The 20,234-nt window shown below is 44.2% G+C and overlaps 2 protein-coding genes across 7 annotated transcripts in view; one reads left to right on the forward strand and one right to left on the reverse strand.

Annotated features, from left to right (window-relative positions):
- The window catches only part of TOP2B (DNA topoisomerase II beta), a 64,188-nt gene extending 63,177 nt beyond the window's left edge, over nt 1-1,011 (forward strand). For both annotated transcript variants that reach the window (XM_064444251.1, XM_064444252.1), the window contains exons 35-36: nt 231-328; nt 526-1,011. In XM_064444251.1, the coding sequence (XP_064300321.1) occupies nt 231-328; nt 526-687 (260 nt within the window). In that variant the 3' untranslated portion in view covers nt 688-1,011. The remainder of the gene's footprint in view (nt 1-230; nt 329-525) is intronic.
- A 60-nt stretch (nt 1,012-1,071) lies between these two features.
- The window catches only part of RARB (retinoic acid receptor beta), a 337,858-nt gene continuing 318,695 nt past the window's right edge, over nt 1,072-20,234 (reverse strand). For all 5 annotated transcript variants that reach the window (XM_064444254.1, XM_064444253.1, XM_064444255.1 and 2 more), the window contains 4 exons: nt 15,112-15,288; nt 6,755-6,959; nt 5,477-5,635; nt 1,072-2,503 (listed from right to left, as the gene is read on the reverse strand). In XM_064444254.1, coding sequence (XP_064300324.1) covers nt 2,307-2,503; nt 5,477-5,635; nt 6,755-6,959; nt 15,112-15,288 — 738 coding nt within the window. In that variant the 3' untranslated portion in view covers nt 1,072-2,306. The remainder of the gene's footprint in view (nt 2,504-5,476; nt 5,636-6,754; nt 6,960-15,111; nt 15,289-20,234) is intronic.

Below are 20,234 nucleotides of genomic sequence, written 5' to 3' on the forward strand. Positions count from 1 at the left end.
GAAGAAGCATAAAAGATTTAAAACTGAGAAAAGAAAATATATTGTATTTCACTGCCGTTGTGAAGAAGCTTGAGTTGTAAACTAAATTTGAGCTTTAGTATAGCTACATGGTAATGTAATTTCACTAGATTTTTTTTTTTTCAGTTTGCTGAACTCTGGGGTTTTAGTTAAAAAAAAAAAAAAAAAAACAAACCACAAACACCAGAATTAAATCATATTCTCTCACCTAGGAAAAGGTAGAGGGGCAAAGAAAAGGAAAGCATCCAGTTCAGAAAATGAAGGTGAATACAACCCTGGGAAGAAAGCACCTAAATCAACACCAAGCAAGGTCAGTTCCATCCATGCCCTTTTCTCCTTGTAAAATGAACCTAATGGATTACTTCCCATAAAGTACTGTAGGTTGCTAATATGGTAATGGGGAATAAGGTGTATTTCGAAATTGTGTTAGAAGGGTTCCTTCAATTTGGAATATGAAAAGGGAAGCGTACACGGCATCACGACTGATTTGTCTTTTCTTTTCTAAAGAAAGCCAAGAAGGCCGCTTTTGACCAGGACTCTGATGTGGAAATCTTTCAGTCAGGCTTCGCTTCCGAAACTGCCCCAAAGCCACGGACAGGCCGGGCTAGAAAAGAAGTTAAATATTTTGCAGAGTCCGATGAAGACGACGATTTTGATATGTTTAATTAAGTGCCCAAAGAGCACACAAATGTTTTCCAACAAATATCTTGTGTTGTCCTTTTGTCCCTTCTGTCGCAAACTTTTGTACATTTGACTTATTTTATGTGATAATGTAATTGATGGTTTTTATTATTGTGTGTAGGCATTTTAACATTTTGTTCTTACACCTACAGTTTTATGCTCTTTTTTACTCATTGAAATGTCATGTATTTGTCTGACTGGCTTGTAGCGATGTTCTAGACAGCTGTGCTAAAGCACATTTTAATTGTCATGGTTGCAAACAGCAAACCTGCTTTTTGAAATGAAGTTTAAACATTAAAAAATGGAAAACTACCGCGCGTGCGTGTGTGTGTGTAAAATTTGGGCTAGAGGGAGTACTTCTACACACTTGGCTTTTTTTTAAAATAAATATATTTTATTCTTTGCCAGGAGACTCCATGGAAAAAGGTAAACAGTATATGAACATAGAAAGCATTGTTAAACAATCTCAATGTACAAACAGAGCCAGTGAAAGTACATCACAGACTTGCTAGAATATATAAAAAAAAAAATCCACTAGTGCTTTAAATGAAACCTAAGAAACTGACACTTTTAAATCTGTTAACCATTCTACCACAGTTTTCACTCTGCTTCATGGTGATTTAACAAGGCCAAGAAGGCAGATTCTCTCCTTGTGTTTCTGGAAGTCCTAGCTGTACTTCCCTAGCACCAGGAAGGCTGGATAACCCGGCTCATTCCTGGCAGTTGATTCTTAAGGAAATACCCTAGACTCACTGATTCAGAAGCTGTAAATGAGTCTGCTGGTTATCATCCCATCGAGTGTCCCTAATGGCTTGTGAACAAGTAAACAAAAACACGGTAACACTGAAAAGTGTTTCTGCCTTGGAGGCTATCCTCACTGCTGTAGAAATGCCGTAGTTAATTGTGTAGCTAGGGCACCAGCCGGGTAAGAAACCACTTCTTTGAATTTTAAAGTGACGTTAACAGTGGAACAAATGACATCTGAATAACTGATCTGGCAGGTAATGCTGATACTGCTGCCGCTAGCACAGTGAATTTTTGTATACTTTTTACAAGGAAGGAGATGTAAACTGGGGGCATCAAAGACAAGTTTTCATATTCCAACTCAACCAGACGGTCCTTTAAACTTCCTTTTCTGGATGTGAACAGTAGTCCATTTCCCACGGTTGGTGTCTTGATCGGTTTGGGTATGAGAGACAAAAGGAAAGCACCAAACATCCAGTATAGAAAGTACAGCCATACGTTTGTATGTACAAAGTCATCAGAAATGCAACCAGAATTTAAAGTTTGAGATCTGTCTTGTCACCATGCGCTCTTGAGTGTTCAGAGGAGAAAAGAGAAGCTTAACTATTTTTTTTTTTTTTGCATGAAATGGCTGATTTAGAGTTTCAAAAGTTTGCATTTTCTAGTTTTAAGAGTTTAAACAGCAAGGAGTATATATCGATACATATGAAAATTTCTTGGTCCTTGTTGAGTTTTTATCTATATATATATACATATATAGATATATATTAAGTCCAGAAACTAAGCAGCAGTAAAAATGTTTCTCTTGCTTTTCATCCCTGTACATAAGGTATTAGGAATGTCTGAAGTAGCTGGAAAATGTCTTATTGCACCATGGGGGATTGACTGACACTGCTGTTATCCACTGAACTCGGTGAGATACTCGGACTGTGTTCTGCAGTATTTCCATTTGAGGTGGGGGTCAGTGGTTCATGTCCTTCAGAGTTCTCCAACATTTCCTGAATAAGAGGTGGCATGGATCCAGGGATTTCCATTTTCAATGTAATGACACGTTCCGCACCTTTAAAAAGGAAACAAAAAGCCCTTTCCGTTAGTGTGACTCCTACCTTTTCCTTTCTGCTAACATCATCCGTGGTAATTTCAGGGTATGTTATTTTAATGGATTTGCTGTCTCCTTCTATGCTTCTTGCATACAAAATTACGTAAGTAAGTGAGCGAGCAACTTCATTCGTTACAAGGGAAAGGCATGAGAGGAGGCCTCCTTAACAAAATAATTTAAAATTATGACACGGCAACTGATATTACAAAACAGGTCAATTGGATGAACTGCTGCTTTTCACAGAAGGAACCAAAATGGCATTAAATGATACTGAAAAAGTAAATTCAGCCGTGATCACGTGGATGTCTATAAATTGGAATGCACGTCACAGTTTTTAATCGGGCCTGGATCTGCAAAGACTACAGAATGAGAACAATTCTGGCTGATTTGTGTTGAACAGGTGAGGCGAATCCTGTAAGAGACCTGTGAACATTTCTTGCCTGTACAGAGAACTGTGAAATAAGAATCAGAATTTAACAGCCCATGGGTTTACAAAAGAACAAGTTCAGGCAAACATACTTTTCATTTGGTGAAGCTGCCTCTGTAGTTTTCAGGCATCTTCTCTTGCGCTAATTCACCACAGAAGACCACAGAAACACTGGCACTGTTTACACCTGACCTCACTGAAGCGAACTGTTCGGTGTTTTGCCTTGCCCCTTGTTGCCCTTGACATTTTTATACTGAGGCGGCTTTGCAGGCTGGTGTGCGTAGGATTAAACACAATTACTGCACACAATTACTGACTGCTCGGACTGTGAGCCAACAGCGAAGACCAGTTTAAGGAAAAAAAAAACCCAAAGAACGCAAAGGCACAGACCAGTGCCTGATGCTCCTACGGTTTGCTAAGCGAGGGGCTCACTGAAACCCAGCTGTAGTCAGAGCAGCGTTATGAACTGACTTTGGCCACGGGAAGTATCTGCTTTCTGCTGGGCCAAGCAGGTCAGCTGCAGTACCCGGTGTCTGGGGGGGGGTTATTCCTGCATTAGGCCAAGGGAATTTTTCAGGTCTTGGAAACTCCCAGTTTAATACTGGGACAAGAGGACTCGGAAGACGGTCTCGTGCTGCAGCCCTGCAAACGCTTACCGCTTTTGTTACAATGCTTCTAGTGCCACGGAAGCCCGCGGCTGTACGAGGACCGCCAGCGTAAGGACATGCTCAGTCTTTTCGGTTCGTGCTCGCTGCCGTAACTGCTTTCCGGGACCGTGTACCTTCAGGAGTCGTTGTCTTCTAATGTACATCTTTCTTTCCAAATGAAATTCAAGGCACACCCACCCCTCCAGGACACCAACAGTCCTTTGGTATGATTTAGATTTAGTATAAACCACTGATGAGCTAATTAAATACTCGTGTCAGAACAGAAAGAATCCTTCCTTGAGTGTTGGACATAAAGGGACAGAGCCGTGTTCTGAGGCACTGGAGGGCTCTGGCAAAGCAGCAGGAGAGCAGAAATAGATCTCCCACAAGCAAGAACAGCAGAAGGAAAGGGCTCCCCTAAACGTTTTTATAGCTCGGTACTGCTGTAAGTTTATTTTGCAGGTTCAGCTGGATGGAGCTTGCTTTGCTCTACTTGAGGGTAAACTGCGAGCTTTAGCTAACCCGGTAAGCGGCTCCTTTTTAGGATACTTTTGCTCTAGTTCCAGAGTTTCCCTTCTAAGTTGTTCTTTTGGTACTGATCAATCCAATTAAATTGCTCACTTCTTTTTATAAGCATAGCTGTAGCTTAATCTTTTAACTTAGATCTATATTGTTTAAAGTGTAACAGTTCAGGTTTTAATGTAAACCAAGTATATTTATTTGAGTGATTTAACTGCTATTTTTCTCCCCTGAAGTCTTCTCAAAACCCAAGCCAAATGAAATTAGTGGCATGAAATTGGGCATAAACCCAATCTGCAGCTACAGAGGTACCTGTACATACAAGCTCATGTGCTTGCTTATCTAGCAAGGGTAGCAAGTCTGTAGCTGAGTAAGCGCAGCGAGGAAGCGGAACTGCATCACCACTGTAAAAGTAAGAATTGTAGCACTTTAGACTCTCTGTATTCAGGCTGGTACATCTCCTGCATGTCTCCCCAGAAGTCTGGAGGTGAACATACACAAAACGGCTGGACACATCTGAAATTGGGTCTGGGGAGATACAGGGGTACGCCAACCAGAGGAGCACAGTCACCTTCGAGGGCACAGCACGGGGCAGAACAGGCACGCACGGAGGCTGACGCGCTGCTGACTGTCCAGCGCCACTCTGGGAGCAGCTGCTCAGGCCGCCCACGCCAGGGACAAGCACGGAGCGGGGGAACCTCTCCGGTGAAATGAAACCCTTCAGCTACACCCGTGCTTGAGAGAATTTATGTGATAGTGCTGACTGTGTGCACCTCACACGATCAGTCAATCACATATAAGGCCATACAGAGTGTTCAACCGAAACTGATCCATGCGTAAGCACAGTCAGCTTGGATTAGAGGTGCTGAATCTCCAAGATCCTGGATCAAATCAGTTCTAAATCCTCAGTACGTCAGACCACAGTTTGGGGGAATTTTGGATGCACAGGTGTCTCCTGTAAACAACTTTGGTTTTTTTAAAGCCATTAGTGATACAAAGTACACGTCGACCTGCACCCCCCTGTAAAGATTAACAACAGTTTAATTCAGGGTTATATCTTGTCTTAAAATGGCTAACAGAGAGTTCATGCTAATCATTTGCTAACCTACTTATACCTAAGCAATCATTTTCACCCTAAGTTGCATGAAGACTACAACAGCGGCAGGTATGTTTAAAGCAGAACCAATTTAAACACAGGGAGCTACATAAAGCAGAAGGGAAGAGAGAGGTCACCAGGACCTTTCTTAGATATATTTAAAAAATAACAACGCAGGTCTCTAGGCCAGTTCCCTCTGAAATGTAACACTGACACTATTGCTGAATTATTGGGAGATGCTGTACCTTTTGCACTGATGCTGCGAAGATCTGTGATTTTCATTAAGATCTTTGGGAACATGTGAGGCTTGTTGGGTCGTCTCTTTCGGATATAAATTTTCAGTGCTTCAAGCAACGGTTCCTGAAGCTTATCCACTTTCATTGGTTCTTCAAGGTCCTGGCGATCTGTAAAAGAGCATCATATCCCTCCTATGATCTTAAATATTTTTTTTAATGAACTCCAAATCGCATAAGAAAATCTCCAAGGGGAAAACACCTTGCTGCAAACAATATTTCAGAATTAATTTTGCGTGCGTCATCGATAAGCTACCTGGGTATGCAGAGAGATTACAGCTAATTTGTATCAATGCTAAAACAACGTGAGCTACCATCAGGTATCGGCAGATGGCAGTGCTCGCCTGAGTGACAACAAACGTCACCCATAAACCAGGATGCACCAGTCCCATATTAACGGCACCTCAGAACCCATCGATGCTTTTGATGGGCTATGGTTAGAGGCACATAAAATCGGAATTATTTTGTACTAAAGGGCCGTTGTCAACAAAGACACAGTCTTGTTCTTTAAACGTTCCTCTAGCAACAGCCGGTTTGTATTTCAGCAAAATGGCCCAACTAAATGAAGTGTGTTTCTACTGCTAGTCCAGATTTTGCAAAGGAGGAGAGAGACCGGGTGATTGAAATAACAGAAATTTACAGAGGATTTTGGAAATGACCTGAGACTTGGCTTTTTATATTTTAAAACTATGATTTTACCTGATTTTACTTCACAATGTCGCTTTCAAGTTGCAGTCAGCCCCCCCCAAATCGCACCATCCGTGCCACTATGCTAATTTCGAAGTAAATCTATGCTTTTTCTAAAGTTATCACCAGCGACTGCTGTGTGAATGTAACTATATGCGCGTGCACACAATTATATTTGTGAATAAAAGCTGCGTCACGGGCATCTTGCCCTAACCAAGGTCATTCATACAGACACCCATACACCGCTTATCAAACATGCAGCAGGGTACATCCTGCAGTTCTTCATCAGGCAGATAATAGGATCGGTTGCTTGACAGAATGATTCGATTCATTTCAAAAAGTATCAATAATAAAACAAGTAACTATCACCAGTTGAAAACAAACCTTTAGTTTTAGGTGCTTTATATAACATATATAATAATATTACATATCTGTGTTTGATGTATATATTTTAGTACAGGAAAGCAAACCAAGTAGAACATAAATGAAGATCTTATTGTGTCTGTCCTTTTCAAACGCATCCGAGTTCACACTGTACGATACCTCCACAGATTAAGCAGATGGCACTAAGGAGACCTGTTTCCGTATCATCCATTTCCAAAGGCAGGAGCTGGTTGGCAAACGTGAACACGAGATCAGTCAGTGGGCCAAATCCGGCGTTGTGCATCTGAGTTCGGTTTAGGGTAAGGCCATCTGAAAAGGTCATGGTGTCTTGTTCTGGTGTGTATCTTGTGCAAATTCTAAGGATCTGCAGAAGGACAAAAAGAAAATTAAATCTAAGAACTCAATCCATGAAATCCACGTTGCATTGTCTCGATGCGGCAAGTGACCCAGGGAACTGCAGCACACGGTCACGTCAAAACAATCCAAAATCAAACGCCAGTTTGTTCAGTTCTAGGAGCACAAAAATTCTCTGCTACAAAGTAAACATACTCGATTGACTATAGGTATTTTTTATAACGGAAATTTTCCCCCTAGTTATGAAAGAATCACAACTTCTGTGCAAATCTCACCACTTAGGTCACCAACATTACCATAATATTCACACAGGCCGCTCTTTAATTACTAATGCTACATGCACCTAACTATAAAATGCTATTGCACTGCTGATCTCATCCAGCAAGATCATAAAAATACCTCTCCAAACATCCACGTATTTCTTTGATTTTGGGGATCAATTTTGCATGACAGTGCTTCTCTGGGTTGTGTCTTTGGTAAGGACAAAGTGTCTCTGCGGTATCTTGTGTGAGTGAGTACGGTCAGCTGTGAGCTGGTGAAAGAGGCAGAACGTAACTCGTGCTTTGGGGCGCCTTCCTTTCTTCTGTGATGGCAGACAGGGGCAAAACCACGATGTGAACACAACCCCCATGTGAGCACTCCCTAGAGGGTGGTGCAAAGCCCTCCATCTCCCGAGCAGCTGCAGTTACTGCTCATCTTGCCAGCCTGGGAGCTCATACCTGATTGTTGAACCGATGACACTCAAGCTGATGTCAAACTTTGAACCTCCACAAGCAGCGTGCGGGGCTGCCGGCAGCCCAACCAGGAGCCTGACGAGTTGGCCCAGCTTTTCTTCTTTTACACAGAATCATTGAAAGGTTTGGGTTGGAAGGGACCTTTAGAGGCCATCTAGTCCAACCCCCCTGCAGTGAGCAGGGACATCTTCAGCTAGATGAGGTTGCTCAGAGCCCCGTCCAACCTGACCTTGAAAGTTTCCAGGGATGGGGCATCTACCACCTCTCTGGGCAACCTGTTGCAGCGCCTCATTATCCTCACATAAAAAAATTTCTTCCTAATATCTAGTCTGAATCTATCCTCTTTTAGTTTCAAACCATTACCCCTTTTCCTGTTACAAAAGGCCTTGCTAAAAAGCCTGTCTCCATCTTTCTAATAAGCCCCCTGTAAGTACTGAAAGGCCACAATAAGGTCTCCCTGCAGCCTTCTCTTCTCCAGGCTGAACAACGCCAACTCTCTCAGCCTCTCCTCGTAAGACAATGTGTTCCAGCGCTCGGATCATTTTTGTGGCCCTCCTCTGGACTTGCTCCAACAGCTCCATGTCTTTCCTGTGCTGTGGACCCCAGCGCTGGACGCAGGACTCCAGGCTGGGTCTCACCAGAGCAGAGCAGAGGGTCAGAATCACCTCCCTTGACCTGCTGGCCACGCTGCTTTTGATGCAGCTCAGGATACGGTTGTCCTTCCGGGCTGCAAGCGCACATGTTGTTATGGTGGTTGTTACTTCCACGTGCTGTAACACCAAATCGCCTTCCCAGCCGGCTGACCCCCAAGACTTCCCTGAGGCTCTGGCGTTTCCCCCACTGCGAGCCCTGGGCAGCCCTGGTAAGGGTGCACGCCCTGCCCGCCTGGTGCAAGGCGTACCTTCCTGCTGCTGACGGTGTCGCTCACTCCTGCGCAAGCCCGGCCAGTGTTGGTTTTGGCAAGTTAACTTGTGTGACAACAGCCACCCAGCACTGACCCCAGATGAAAGAGCGTTCAAGGGGAGGATGTGGATTCACACCTCTAACTGGATACAGAGGAATGCAAAACGCATGAATAAAACACCGAGGATGCTCTGCATTTTGTTAGGAAATGCCTCTGGGGTAACCGCAGTGTCAAGAGCGCTGTCACGGCGGAGGTGCTGTGGCAGCACGGCTGGAGAGAGCGAGTGCGTGAACCCTTTCGCCTCTCAGAGCAAACCCAGGATGCGTCCCATGATAGACTCCGGCCGGCACCGGCTCATTTGTACAGCTGCTATTCGTGAACACTGCCTTAAGGATCAGATCAGAGAGATGTCCATCATGTTGACGTATTTCTCTTATATATCTCAATGCTTAATGTTTAAAATAGTCAGAGGTGGGGGAAGGCTTCTCCCTAAACTAAACTAAACTAAACTAAAACCTTGCAGAAGTTCAGCTGATTAGCTGAGCTACGACTACAGCCATATTTTTTCAGAGCTTGAGTGTATTTATTTCCCATACAGCCATCCTACTTTGTCTTAAAGATTCAACAAAAAAGATTTACATGAATATAAGTGAGCACAGGGCGAATTTTAATTATCCTATAGCTGCCGAAGCTCTGAGTCAGAGGCCCCAGCACTTGGCAGCTGACCAGTCTGGGCTTGGTTCTCCCACTTTCATCTTTCCCTGGCAACACTGTTCCAAATAAGCAGGGAGGAGAATGAGGAGGACATGGCCTGTGAGAGACCTACAGAGAAGCTTTTATTTCCCTTCTGAAATCTCTTGGTAAGAGACTTAATAGGGTGTATTTCTGCAGAAGGCTCTTCAACCATTTTCTCTCTCGGCAATAATCTTATCTCACATTGCGGTATACAGTGAAGCACTGAGACTCTACGCGGTTGGAGAAGCACGTTTCACATCGTTCCCCTACCCCTGAATTAGAATAAGCTCTTGAAATTACCTGAATCAATGACAAAGAGAGGCACAAATACAAATGCACAGCACTCAAGTTCTTCACTGACTGCAAATTCCCCGCTAATGTAAGTGATCTTAAAGGGCTGCTGGTGTCTCCAAAGGTTTTGTGTAATAGCCAAAGTGTATTTCAGGATTATTAGCAGAAATTAACATTATAAAGCATGGCACCCTGTCAGTAAAAGACAGCATGTTTACCATATTCTGAGCTGACAGTAACCACCGGCAGTTCTCTCTCCTGAAGTTCACTGTTGGTTATCCTTTTAAATCATTAAAAGGATTGTATAGAAAGGAGAAGAAACATGCAGTGTTTGTGGTTTTCAAGAAAAGCAAGGTTTGAAAACTGCATATTTCTTGAGAAACCCTAGAGCTACTTGCTTTATTTCTCCAATGGCACACAAGAGAAACTAGAAAGCAGCTCTTCCCACCTGAAGCCTGCACACAGAGTAACTGCCTTTCAGTAAGGGTGTGTGGCCTGTGATGATCAGGTGTCCAACTTCTGGAGGAACAAGGCTCTGTACTTCCTAAGTGGTACTGATTTTCCCTTAGCTCAGCTGGGCAGAAAGGCAGCCCCTTTTATTCTGGTGCTATTTTAATTGCTAAGCCTTAGCAACGAGAGTTCCTCCCTCCACACCCTCAGGACTCCCAGCCCAACAAATCAGCTGAGCAGGACTTGGAGCTAAATTGGGCAACACCATGGTGTTTCCTGAAGGCTGCCTGCAGCCTCCCCGGCAGCTGCCCAAGCAGGGGCGGCAGACACGGTTCCCCCATATCCTCCCTCCGACAGCAAGTCTGCACCACACCGCCCAGAGACTCCTGGCCCAGAGGGGCTGGGCTGCCCCGGCACGGTTACCCCCAAACAACCCGGAGGCTGAACGCACGCCTCCTGCCATGCAGCAGGCTGCTGCCTCCCCCAGTGCAAAGCTCTCCGTACTCACCCCCCCTCCCGGTGCTGTAAGCCCCACTCCTTTTTGGGGGGTGTGCTGGGGGTGCCCAGCAAAGACCCACCAAATCACCGCTCCCCGGGGCTAACGCAGAGGAAGACTTCCAGCCTGGATCCTCATCGGGAATGAATTTGCGGTTAGGTTGCTCAGCCTAGAGCCCCCGTGGGCATGCACAGAAAGAGACTTCCAGGGGCCTTGCAAAATTTGTAATTAAAACATTAAGGCCCTGGAGAAGTTTAGCAACTTTCAGGCTCAGGCAGCGACTGGGATGACTTTTTGCAAAAGGTAGCCTTCACGCTTTCATACCTAAATGATGCACTGGAGGAGCCTGCAGGAGCTCGGCTGGGGCGCTGGCACAGCTGAAACTCAGCTATGTGTTTTCTGAAACGCACTTAGCTTGACTGCAGCAATCGGGTCTCAGGTTTCTCCTGCATTCCTTCGACATTATCCCACAACATGCTGTTATTAAGCTCCGAGACAGGTCATCTGAATTTTTTTTACTCTTTTTTTTTTTTTTTTTTTTTTTTAATTTGGGTCCTTCATCGAGATCTGCAAAACGCCGTGGATATTGCTAAACCGTTCTTGGGCAAACTTCCAGTGTCAAAGTGAAGCTGATTTCAAGCTCTCATTCACTGAAGAACATATGGGAAATGTCAGCACTTCAAAATAAGAAATCATGGTATCTTTCTCCATTTTAAACTGAACCGCTGTCTAGAAGACATCCTCCTAATGTCCTCAATGTTGTTTAGATTTTGTAACCAAGCCAAGTATTTTAGTTGTCACTCTGCTCTTAGATGCCACTTGCAGCCATAAATAAGGTTCTTGCCCACGATTAAAGGACCCTTTGTTTTAAGGAATATTTATATCTTAAAGCGTCTGGGGTTCCTAGGAGCCAGTTACAAATTTCAAAGCAAAAACCCTATGGGTCACACAAAAACAAAACCATCCAGCAAGTTGCATTCACCACATTGTTGCTACCATAGAATTGTTACTCATTTTAAGCAGATTTGTTAAGGCAAGCTGGGGGATTTTTTAAGAAATGCTGCTGTTACACGCTAGCTACCTTATCCAGCTGGGACAGTTTCCCAAGAGGAGAAACCCAGGCAGGTGACTCTGAAACAATGAACAAGCCTCCGTGGCACTGCCGTACCCCATCAGCACGGGTTATTCCACACACCCCAAAGCCTTCCTAGCACTAACGCACAGGGTTGTACAACAGAAAGCAAAAACGATATAATCAAGGATTAGCATTCAAGGACTTTGCAGGGTTTTATCCACTGGGCTTAAGACAGGCTGGACTCTGGGCTCTTTCCACATTCATTTTGCTGGAGCTCGGCGAGGCTGGGGATGCTCGACCCCTGCTGGGCCAGCGTACCAGCAGACAGAAGCACTTGGTTTTACGAGGGTTACTGATGGAATTTTAGTAGTATTTATCCCTGAAACTTTTGGCACCAGAGCAAATATAAATTCCACCATCCTCGATCGGCGCCTTCAGCTGCCTTGCGAGGCTTCATGTTAATTCCCTTCCAGAGATTTTGTTTGTTTGTATATAAAACATTTCTCTGGCCCATACCCAGCAGAGGTTACTGAGCTCCTGGCACCGTTTCCTTCGTCAGCCTGTTGAGGGGTTTAAGCATCCACGGCTGCAGGAACCAACAGAGCAGAGCCCTTGGCAGGGTCTGCAAATGCTTAAGACTCCCCATAGCCCTGAGACAGCGCTGCTGGGTGGGCAGTGAACTGGGATCCCGCTGGCAGGGGGAGCCCGGCCACCCCACCTGGCTGGGCTGGGCACCCCACGCCATTCCTCCCGCGTGCCACGGCTCTGGGGACACGTCCAGGGGATTGCGCAGCAGCAGGACCACGAGCGCACACTGACCAGGCTCACACCCACGCTGGGCAGCGCTCACACAGCAGACCACAGGCAGGCACCGGGAGTGGGTGCTCATGCAGCAGGAGGGGAGCGGTGCTCACCCCGCGTCTCAATGCACAAAATAAAATGTTGGAAATGCTCCTTGTAATTAGGAGAACCAGCTTGCTGAGGTGGGGGAACATGCACTATTAAAACGCTGCTCCAACTACTGACATTTAGCTTAAATAAAGATCCAGAGCTGCACTGCAATTCTGATTATGTGCAGGTGATGTGGGTTTAATGGATATGGGCACTTCACAGACAGTGTGCGCACTACGCGTTACTGTGCTCATGGTAATTATCCCTTTTTCTTTTTAAGCAGCGTATAAAATAGTCACATAAAGCTCACGTAAAAGTCGCGCAGGAAAGTTAGGTCTCTTCGCGACAACCATGTCTTATCTGCTCCTGTTTCTGGAAAAGCCTCGGCTCCTTCCTGCTACGGGTAGCTGTGGCACTTCCTACACCCTGCTCACTTGGATGTGTTACCTTCTCCAGCTTCATGAAAAATGAAACCAAGAATGAGGGGGTGATTGGGAATGACAGGTCTCGATAAAGTTTCTAACTAGAGCTTGAAGGTTCTCACATGCCCACAAAGTAAAAGTAGTGACTTGTATTAAAGAATCAAGCCTTTCTATCCATGAATTAGTTGAAATAAAGGCACCATTTATCACCTGCTTCATTATTCTTTTTCTCATCTGGCAACTAAGCATTTATTTAATCACTTTGATCAAAGGTTGTGAAGTGCCTTTATCTAGACACTTCAGATAAAACCGCTAGCAGAAAGGCTTCCCCTAAATACTTGATACTGTCCAGCCAGCGCTGGCGACGCAAGCAGCGAGCGGAGCTGCCCGGGGGACCCTGTGCCACAGGGGCTGCGCATGCTCCTGGGGTAAGCTCCCACTACCCGCCCCAACCAAGAGCGCCAGGAGCTTGTGGGATCCTGAGCAATTACAGAATTAGGGTATGTTTTTTTCCAGCAGCTACAGAGTCAGGGCATGGCAGCAACAAATAGGCGGTGGCAGCTTACGGGCTGACGTTTTAGGGGTAAAGAATTTGGATGTGCAGATTCTTGCTATATCCTGACTCCTCCCCACCATTTTTGGGTAGTTTCTATATTAACCATTTGTTACTGGTCATGACAGCAAAGCACAAAGCAGTTCCCCTCTGGCAGAACACACTTGAGGCAATGCCACAGTTTATCGATTAATGTGTGCCTTTCAGTGTAAGGGGAACATAACTGAGTCTTATCAGGACAGAGCTGGTGACGAGAGCTGTGCAGTTGGTAACAAATGGCCCTGCCCCACGGGGAGACCACACACAGCAACGATGAGATGGTCAAGTCTGAATGAGTGCCTGGACAAAGGGGACGAGATGTGAATCTTGAGCACGACAGGGCAAACTCAACCTTCCCCTTTTTACAGGCCGGAGAACGATATCCTTGCCCCTCTCCCACCTTCATCAATGTCCTCTAGATGTGACTCTTCAAAACAGCTTTTGACAAAACAGAGGAAAAAGGTCATAGCAGTTAACGTCCTCCTCAATATGATCCTGTTTGAAGCAATGCACTTTCAGAATTTCCAAGATTTATTACTCCAACTTCAAATTTCCCAGTTTAAACTCCTGTGTCATGCCAAAAAAATATATCTACAGTAGCCAGCCTACAACAGGCTTCTTGGCCGTGCTTGGTTCAACGAAGACTTGAAGGTTTGTGATCAGAAGAAAACATTTAAAATATGTTTAAAACACACTGAAAATACAGTTTTGCTGAAAGTTATTGTTATGACCAAGAATAAGAAGCTTATTTGCAGCTAACAGGCTGAAGACCTCTAAGGTCTTGATAAAGAAATGCTGAGATCCCAGAGGGTTCCTCTGAAGGTCAACGTGACAGAAACAACCAGCGACGAAGGGAGGGAAGACAGCTTGCCCTGACATAGTGGCAAGGTCTGGAGAAAAACTCCAAGCCCATCCGCACAGCTCCCTGCTGCAGGTTGTACGTTTGCCTATTTAAAATTAAATGACATTTAGCTAAAATCTGTACAGAGTCCATTACAGCGTCCGCTTCCACAGGCGCCTGCAGCACTGGTGAAAGCAGGGGTTCTGCTTGCGTCTGCCCGGGCTCCAGGCGCACCAGGTTCCCCCCTACCACCTGCAAAAAACTCACTCTGAAGATTTGTGTCTTGTTCCTCAAATTACCTCATGACCACTGGTACAGCATGTTCCTAAAACGTTATACAGCAGACTGTCTTTCCAGGGATCCTTTATACAGAGCATTAGGTTTTGGAGGGAGGAAGGAGGAGGAAGGAAAGAGAATCAGATCTTGCTTCAGTGTTAACAGAAAGGAAATTTTTCCAAAGGCGCACAGATTTCAGGTTAGTTTCTTGCAACTATACTGAAATCCACAAACTATAGGGACTTACTACATATTTTGAAAAGTATGCTTGTCCCATATAACACACGTCTGTAGACATGCTAGAGTCCACTCATGACCGTACCAGACTACCGGGTAAGTTCAATTTTGCAACCATAAGGCTGGGGCGGTATTCGACCCCCTCTCCCTGTCGATTACAGTAGAAAGAGCAATAGAAAATACATTAGTCGTATAACAATGCTGTTAAAAATACATACCAGTATGTCCAGGCAGGCTGCTTTAAGTAGAGTTATCTGGTCTGCAATGGTCAAACTTGTAAAGCCTGGCAATCGCTTTGCAAATTCCACTATTTTAATAATGCACTTTGTCGCAAGTTCACTGAATTTGTCCCAAAGCCCGAGGTCCAGTCGAACTCGATGATCTGCGCTGGAGTTCTGGAAAGACAGACAGAAGGCACCATAAATCAACAACATCCCTTTCAGTAAATGGTTTTCAAGGGAAAGAAACAACCACCGAGTATTCCTTCCAGAAGTACTTTCTATTAACATTCCAGGCATTTTCTGCAGCTTGCTGTTGGGATGATGCTGGTTTTAAACTTGGATTAATCGCCTGAAAATTCCTTGGATACTTCTCTGTTACTTACGATCGCAGAGGCCATCTGTACAAAGAATACAAATGAACTTAAACATTTCCAAATGCCACTATCATTATTCTTTCTTGCCATTATATAATAAGTGCATTGAGAGGGACAATTTACAGTTATACCCCAGAAAATATAAATGAACAGTGGAACACGAATATCGGGTCCTCATCTGGAAAAAGCAGCACAATATTTGGAACATAGTTTCACATACTTACGGTCTTAGCAAATTAGTTCTACTTAGTTTATCAGCTCTGTGGCTCTGCGAAAGTTTTACAGCTTTCTCAAGCTACAGTCTCCCATGAATTAAAGACCACTTCTTTACATGATGTTAGGAAAAACACCATGTGCGCTGAAGAATGCTATATGCCCATCTAATGGTGCATCCAACACCACCCTACTGTTTGAAGTGTTACACGGACATTCCAGCTACATCTTTCAGAGTCTGTTTCCATATATTCATGTATCTTAATCCAAAAGTCCGTAATGCGCTAGGACGTGTAGCAAATTTCTGTTGTTTGTGATTAAGCTCATGTTTTCATACATTGAGAATAAACACTTAACCCTTGAAAAAGTTAAACATGTCAGTCAAGGACCATCCAACTCAAAAGTTACTGTGATCTACTTGACACCGGTGCAACAAAAGACGTTTCCAACCCACCCGTGATTCCCATGGGGTCACAAGAAACGACAGAGCTCTGAAATAGCCGAGGCCCCTCCTTCCCCAGCATGCAGCATGTTCCCATTTTGCCAGCATTTGATCCAATGCTGTTTGGGATGCAGCCAGCGCAATGGTCCGTCCTCCCCCACTATTTCACAAGCCTCCAAATTCAGCGTATGTAGCTGCCTTCAGCGTCTTGGCGAGCTCCTCTTCATTGCAAGAGGAATTTTACCTGTAAAAAGATGCTGGTTTTGAATTTGCAAAAGGTGCTGAGCTGCAACCACAGAAAACCAAAGGCAGAGTTTCTCCCTTCCATGTCTCATCTGAGCTTGTTGACTAACCAAGAAAGAGACAGGCGTCTCCAAAAAAAAGGCCCGCCCACTCCAAATAGGTGCTTAAGGCAGGTAATGGAAAATTCCCTCAGGTGGTGGCTTTCTCCCCAGCTGCAAGGGAAGCCCATGTGATTACCTGCCTTAGTCTTAGCTGGTTGAAAATTAACTGCTAAATTAACTTTCATTTTAAAGTTAAATCAGAGCAGCCTCAACCTAATAGTCGAATAGACATGGCAGATAAACAGCCATCGAAAAGCATTCAATTTACACAGATCACCCTTTCTTGGAGCAAACATCTCGTGACCCTGCCGCCACCACTGCTGATGGTGAGGGCGCCTACCTCCTTGGAAACCTCTGAAGCCACCACCTTGCTTTGGTCCGTGGGAAGGACTCAGGACCTGAAGAGGTCAACAAGGGGATGTGGGGTGAGCTTGGCTTGGCTGTGATGCTCTGCCATCCCCTCCCGGAGCTGCCTTCGCAGATGCGATGACCACCATCAGTCATGAAGGGGAAAGTCCTGACAGGTCCTATGCGCACCACCAGCCTGGCATTCACCCTCACTTGCAACAGGGTGGAGATTTGAGCCAGTAATATTTATATTAGGCTCTTATTACAAAAAGTAAATGCTAAGCATGCTGAACAGGTTGAAGGTGTGTACACGCTCTTCCCCACTCCCCCTTTTTTTAAGGGATAAGAAATTAAATTCTTCATTTCTATTTGAATTTTTATTCTGGGAAGTTCCTGCATTTTGGGTTTTGGTGTTTGTTTTTTTTTTTTAAATGACAGAAGAAAAGATAGGAGAAAATGTCTTTATGGTACTCAAGAATTGCCTTCAAAATGGTCCAAAACTAATGGGTTAACAGTCATTGTAATGCCCTTTGAAACATTTCTTTTGGCTATTGGAGTATGCATCCTTCAGATTTATTTTATTTCATCCTCAAGGACCTTGGTGAAATACAGTACATTGGAGAAAAAAATAAGATCAAGATGTGCAGTCATTCAGGCTGTAATTAAATTTAATAGGCAGTTTATCCAGTTCATAGAAAGATGGCATAGCGGAGAGCTACACAAAGCAGAGCCTAAAGCAGGAAATCATTTTACAATAGGGTATCCATCTGGAAAAAAAGACGTTGCATGAAACCAGCAAGTGTGAACGAAATCTTCATCAGTATCATATGAGGTTACTTTATCATGCTGCAGTACCGGCAACGGGAAGTTTGACATGCCTTCTATTAAGAGTAATGCATGGCCGTCTTAACAAATGTAAATCTAACTCACTATTATGCAAACTGAAGAGAAGGGGCAGTTAATAAAATACAAAAATAACCGGGTGTTTTATTACGCTGGGTGCCAGATTCCTCAGCATTGGAGCTAACGTGGTTTACACATTATCTTTGAGATGCTACAAATGGAAAGACTTTTAACATTTTATTTGGTAATGAATGTAGTTGCAAGCGTCGCAGAAAATAGCTAGATTTTTAGCAGCGTTTCTGAACACATATAAAACCAAAACCGACTCAATATCAATGTATAGGTTGAACAGCAAAATATGGGGTTAATAAAATGCACGTTAGAAACAGAAACTCTGATTAAATTTGCCTGAAGATCTCCTCTAGCCACGCTGTGAAAAAAGATGCAGACGCTATGACTTTTCCAGAATATTTTACTGAAGCAGTTTTTAGGGTGTCTTTTCCAGGAGCAGCCTTGCATGTTTTTCAGGCCTTTGCACCAGCGCACATATGGTGGAACAATACTGTAATACACCCTAGTGGCATCTTTATCAGTGGAAAAGCCCAACCTTGCTATGAAATCCAATTAAACAGCCATTTTTGCCACATAAATTGATCCCATTTTTTCCATCATTTTTGTTTTTTCATTGCAGGCTGCTCTATCTCCACAGTAACGATACAGGATGAGGTACTCGCAGAAACATACACAGTAGCAGAATCCCTACTGTCTTTAAAATCCACTTTACAGAGGAAACAAGGCTCACAGGGGCACTCTGCCCTAATCACGAACACTTGCTATGCCTCTTTAGTAAAAGCAGCATTGCAACACAGCTCTGGCAAGCTCACTGAGGGCCAGAGCACACATCTCTGCTCAGTCCCAGCATCAGGAGATAGGAAGGCAGGCAGGCAGACAGACAGACAGACATATAGATATTCCTCTGCAATGGCACAGAACAATAGCAGTGTAACATCTAAGCCCAGCACTTACAAAGGACAAAATGCTGCTGAGACACAAAATCTCTCTGTTTCCAGCCAGCCAAGAGCAACCCAGGAGAACCCACAGCACAGGTCCGCAGAGTCAAAATTATTTTCTGTTTTATCCTCCCTTTATCATGAGGCTGGATGTAACACAGCTGTAGACTTACAAATAATACCAGTCTCGAGGGACAAACAGTATAGTTACACTCAATTATACTATAAAGTATGACATCTCCAGAGAAATTACTACGGCACTCTCTCTTACCTGGATGACAGTAATAAAACAGATCTATTTATGATGGACTTTTGAAATCCATTACGTTTAAACAGCTTGCTGATTCTCATCATTGGCAGAACTATACTTGCCACTGCCCACCAAATGCAACTGTTAAGTCAAATGACCCAGGGAATTTAATACGAGTGCTATTCTCCCATTATTTTAAGTAGACTTTTATTAACTATGCAAAGTATGGTAATTATTACAGATAGAGACACTTTTTCCTTTTAAAGACCAGATGGATATAAAAAACCATAACTGAAAATGCTTCTCCAAAACCGTTTTGAACAGGTGAAAATACGCAATGGGGGGAAAAAAATCACCATGTAACCTTTCCCTCTGGGAAATGCAGGCTGCAATGCTCAAGAGTGAGAGGAGCCAGATATGCAGGCCAAATGTCTGAATAGATTTTTTTTTTAACGACTGTATCTCTGCAAGGTCTTTTTCACTCCACTCTCTAATACTTAAAATTCTTTGCTCTTTTTAGCAACAAACAAAATCATGTTTTAAATCAGTCTGAACGATCACGTAACCAAAGGCACACAGAGGGCACACTTGCAGAACAGTTTCTTCCATTAGTGCAAAGCTCATGAAATTCAAGTGAATCCACATTGATTCAATACACTCACTTCTCACCTCTCACTTGAAAAATTAAATAAAAAACTCTAAGGTTACAAAAGCAATCTGTTTGCTCTGCAGCGTGAGCATGCCATGCCTTATGACTGCTAGCCTGTAGAACTGGGTATAAAAGTAGGACTGGTGGCGATCTTACCTGTACTAGCTTGTTACTACCAAGAAAGGTAGAGTGGTGTAGGCTTCTAGCTCCCCTTGGACTCAGTATTTAGAACAAAGGCTGTGTGCTCCTTTTTTTTTTTGACTTCTGGTCTCTATTTCAAGTATCTCAAAAGGACAGATTATTGCCTGAGCCCCGCCATTTATCAGCAGCTGGTGGTGTTGTCCAAGGACCAAAGCTGCACTCCTCTGACCAGTGCACACACCTTCTGCCTCCTGGATCCCCCACTGCTGCAGAAAGGCTTGTCCCTCACTCCTGGGCTGATGGGCAGCTGGAGATGAAGATGACCCATACTCCAGCCCCAGCAGTACCGAGGAATAGTCTTAGTCCCTGAGGTTCTCGCTGGGTGCAGGCAATGGGGGGAGTGCTGTACCCTGTCCCTTCCAAAGCTGGGCAGAGACAGCATTCACAAAAATGAGCTCTTACACTGAATTCCTACCTAAAAAACCACAGTGGCCACCAGACCTTAG

Source organism: Phalacrocorax carbo, chromosome 2, assembly GCF_963921805.1.
Source record: "Phalacrocorax carbo chromosome 2, bPhaCar2.1, whole genome shotgun sequence".
In the NCBI taxonomy this organism is placed as follows: domain Eukaryota; kingdom Metazoa; phylum Chordata; class Aves; order Suliformes; family Phalacrocoracidae; genus Phalacrocorax; species Phalacrocorax carbo.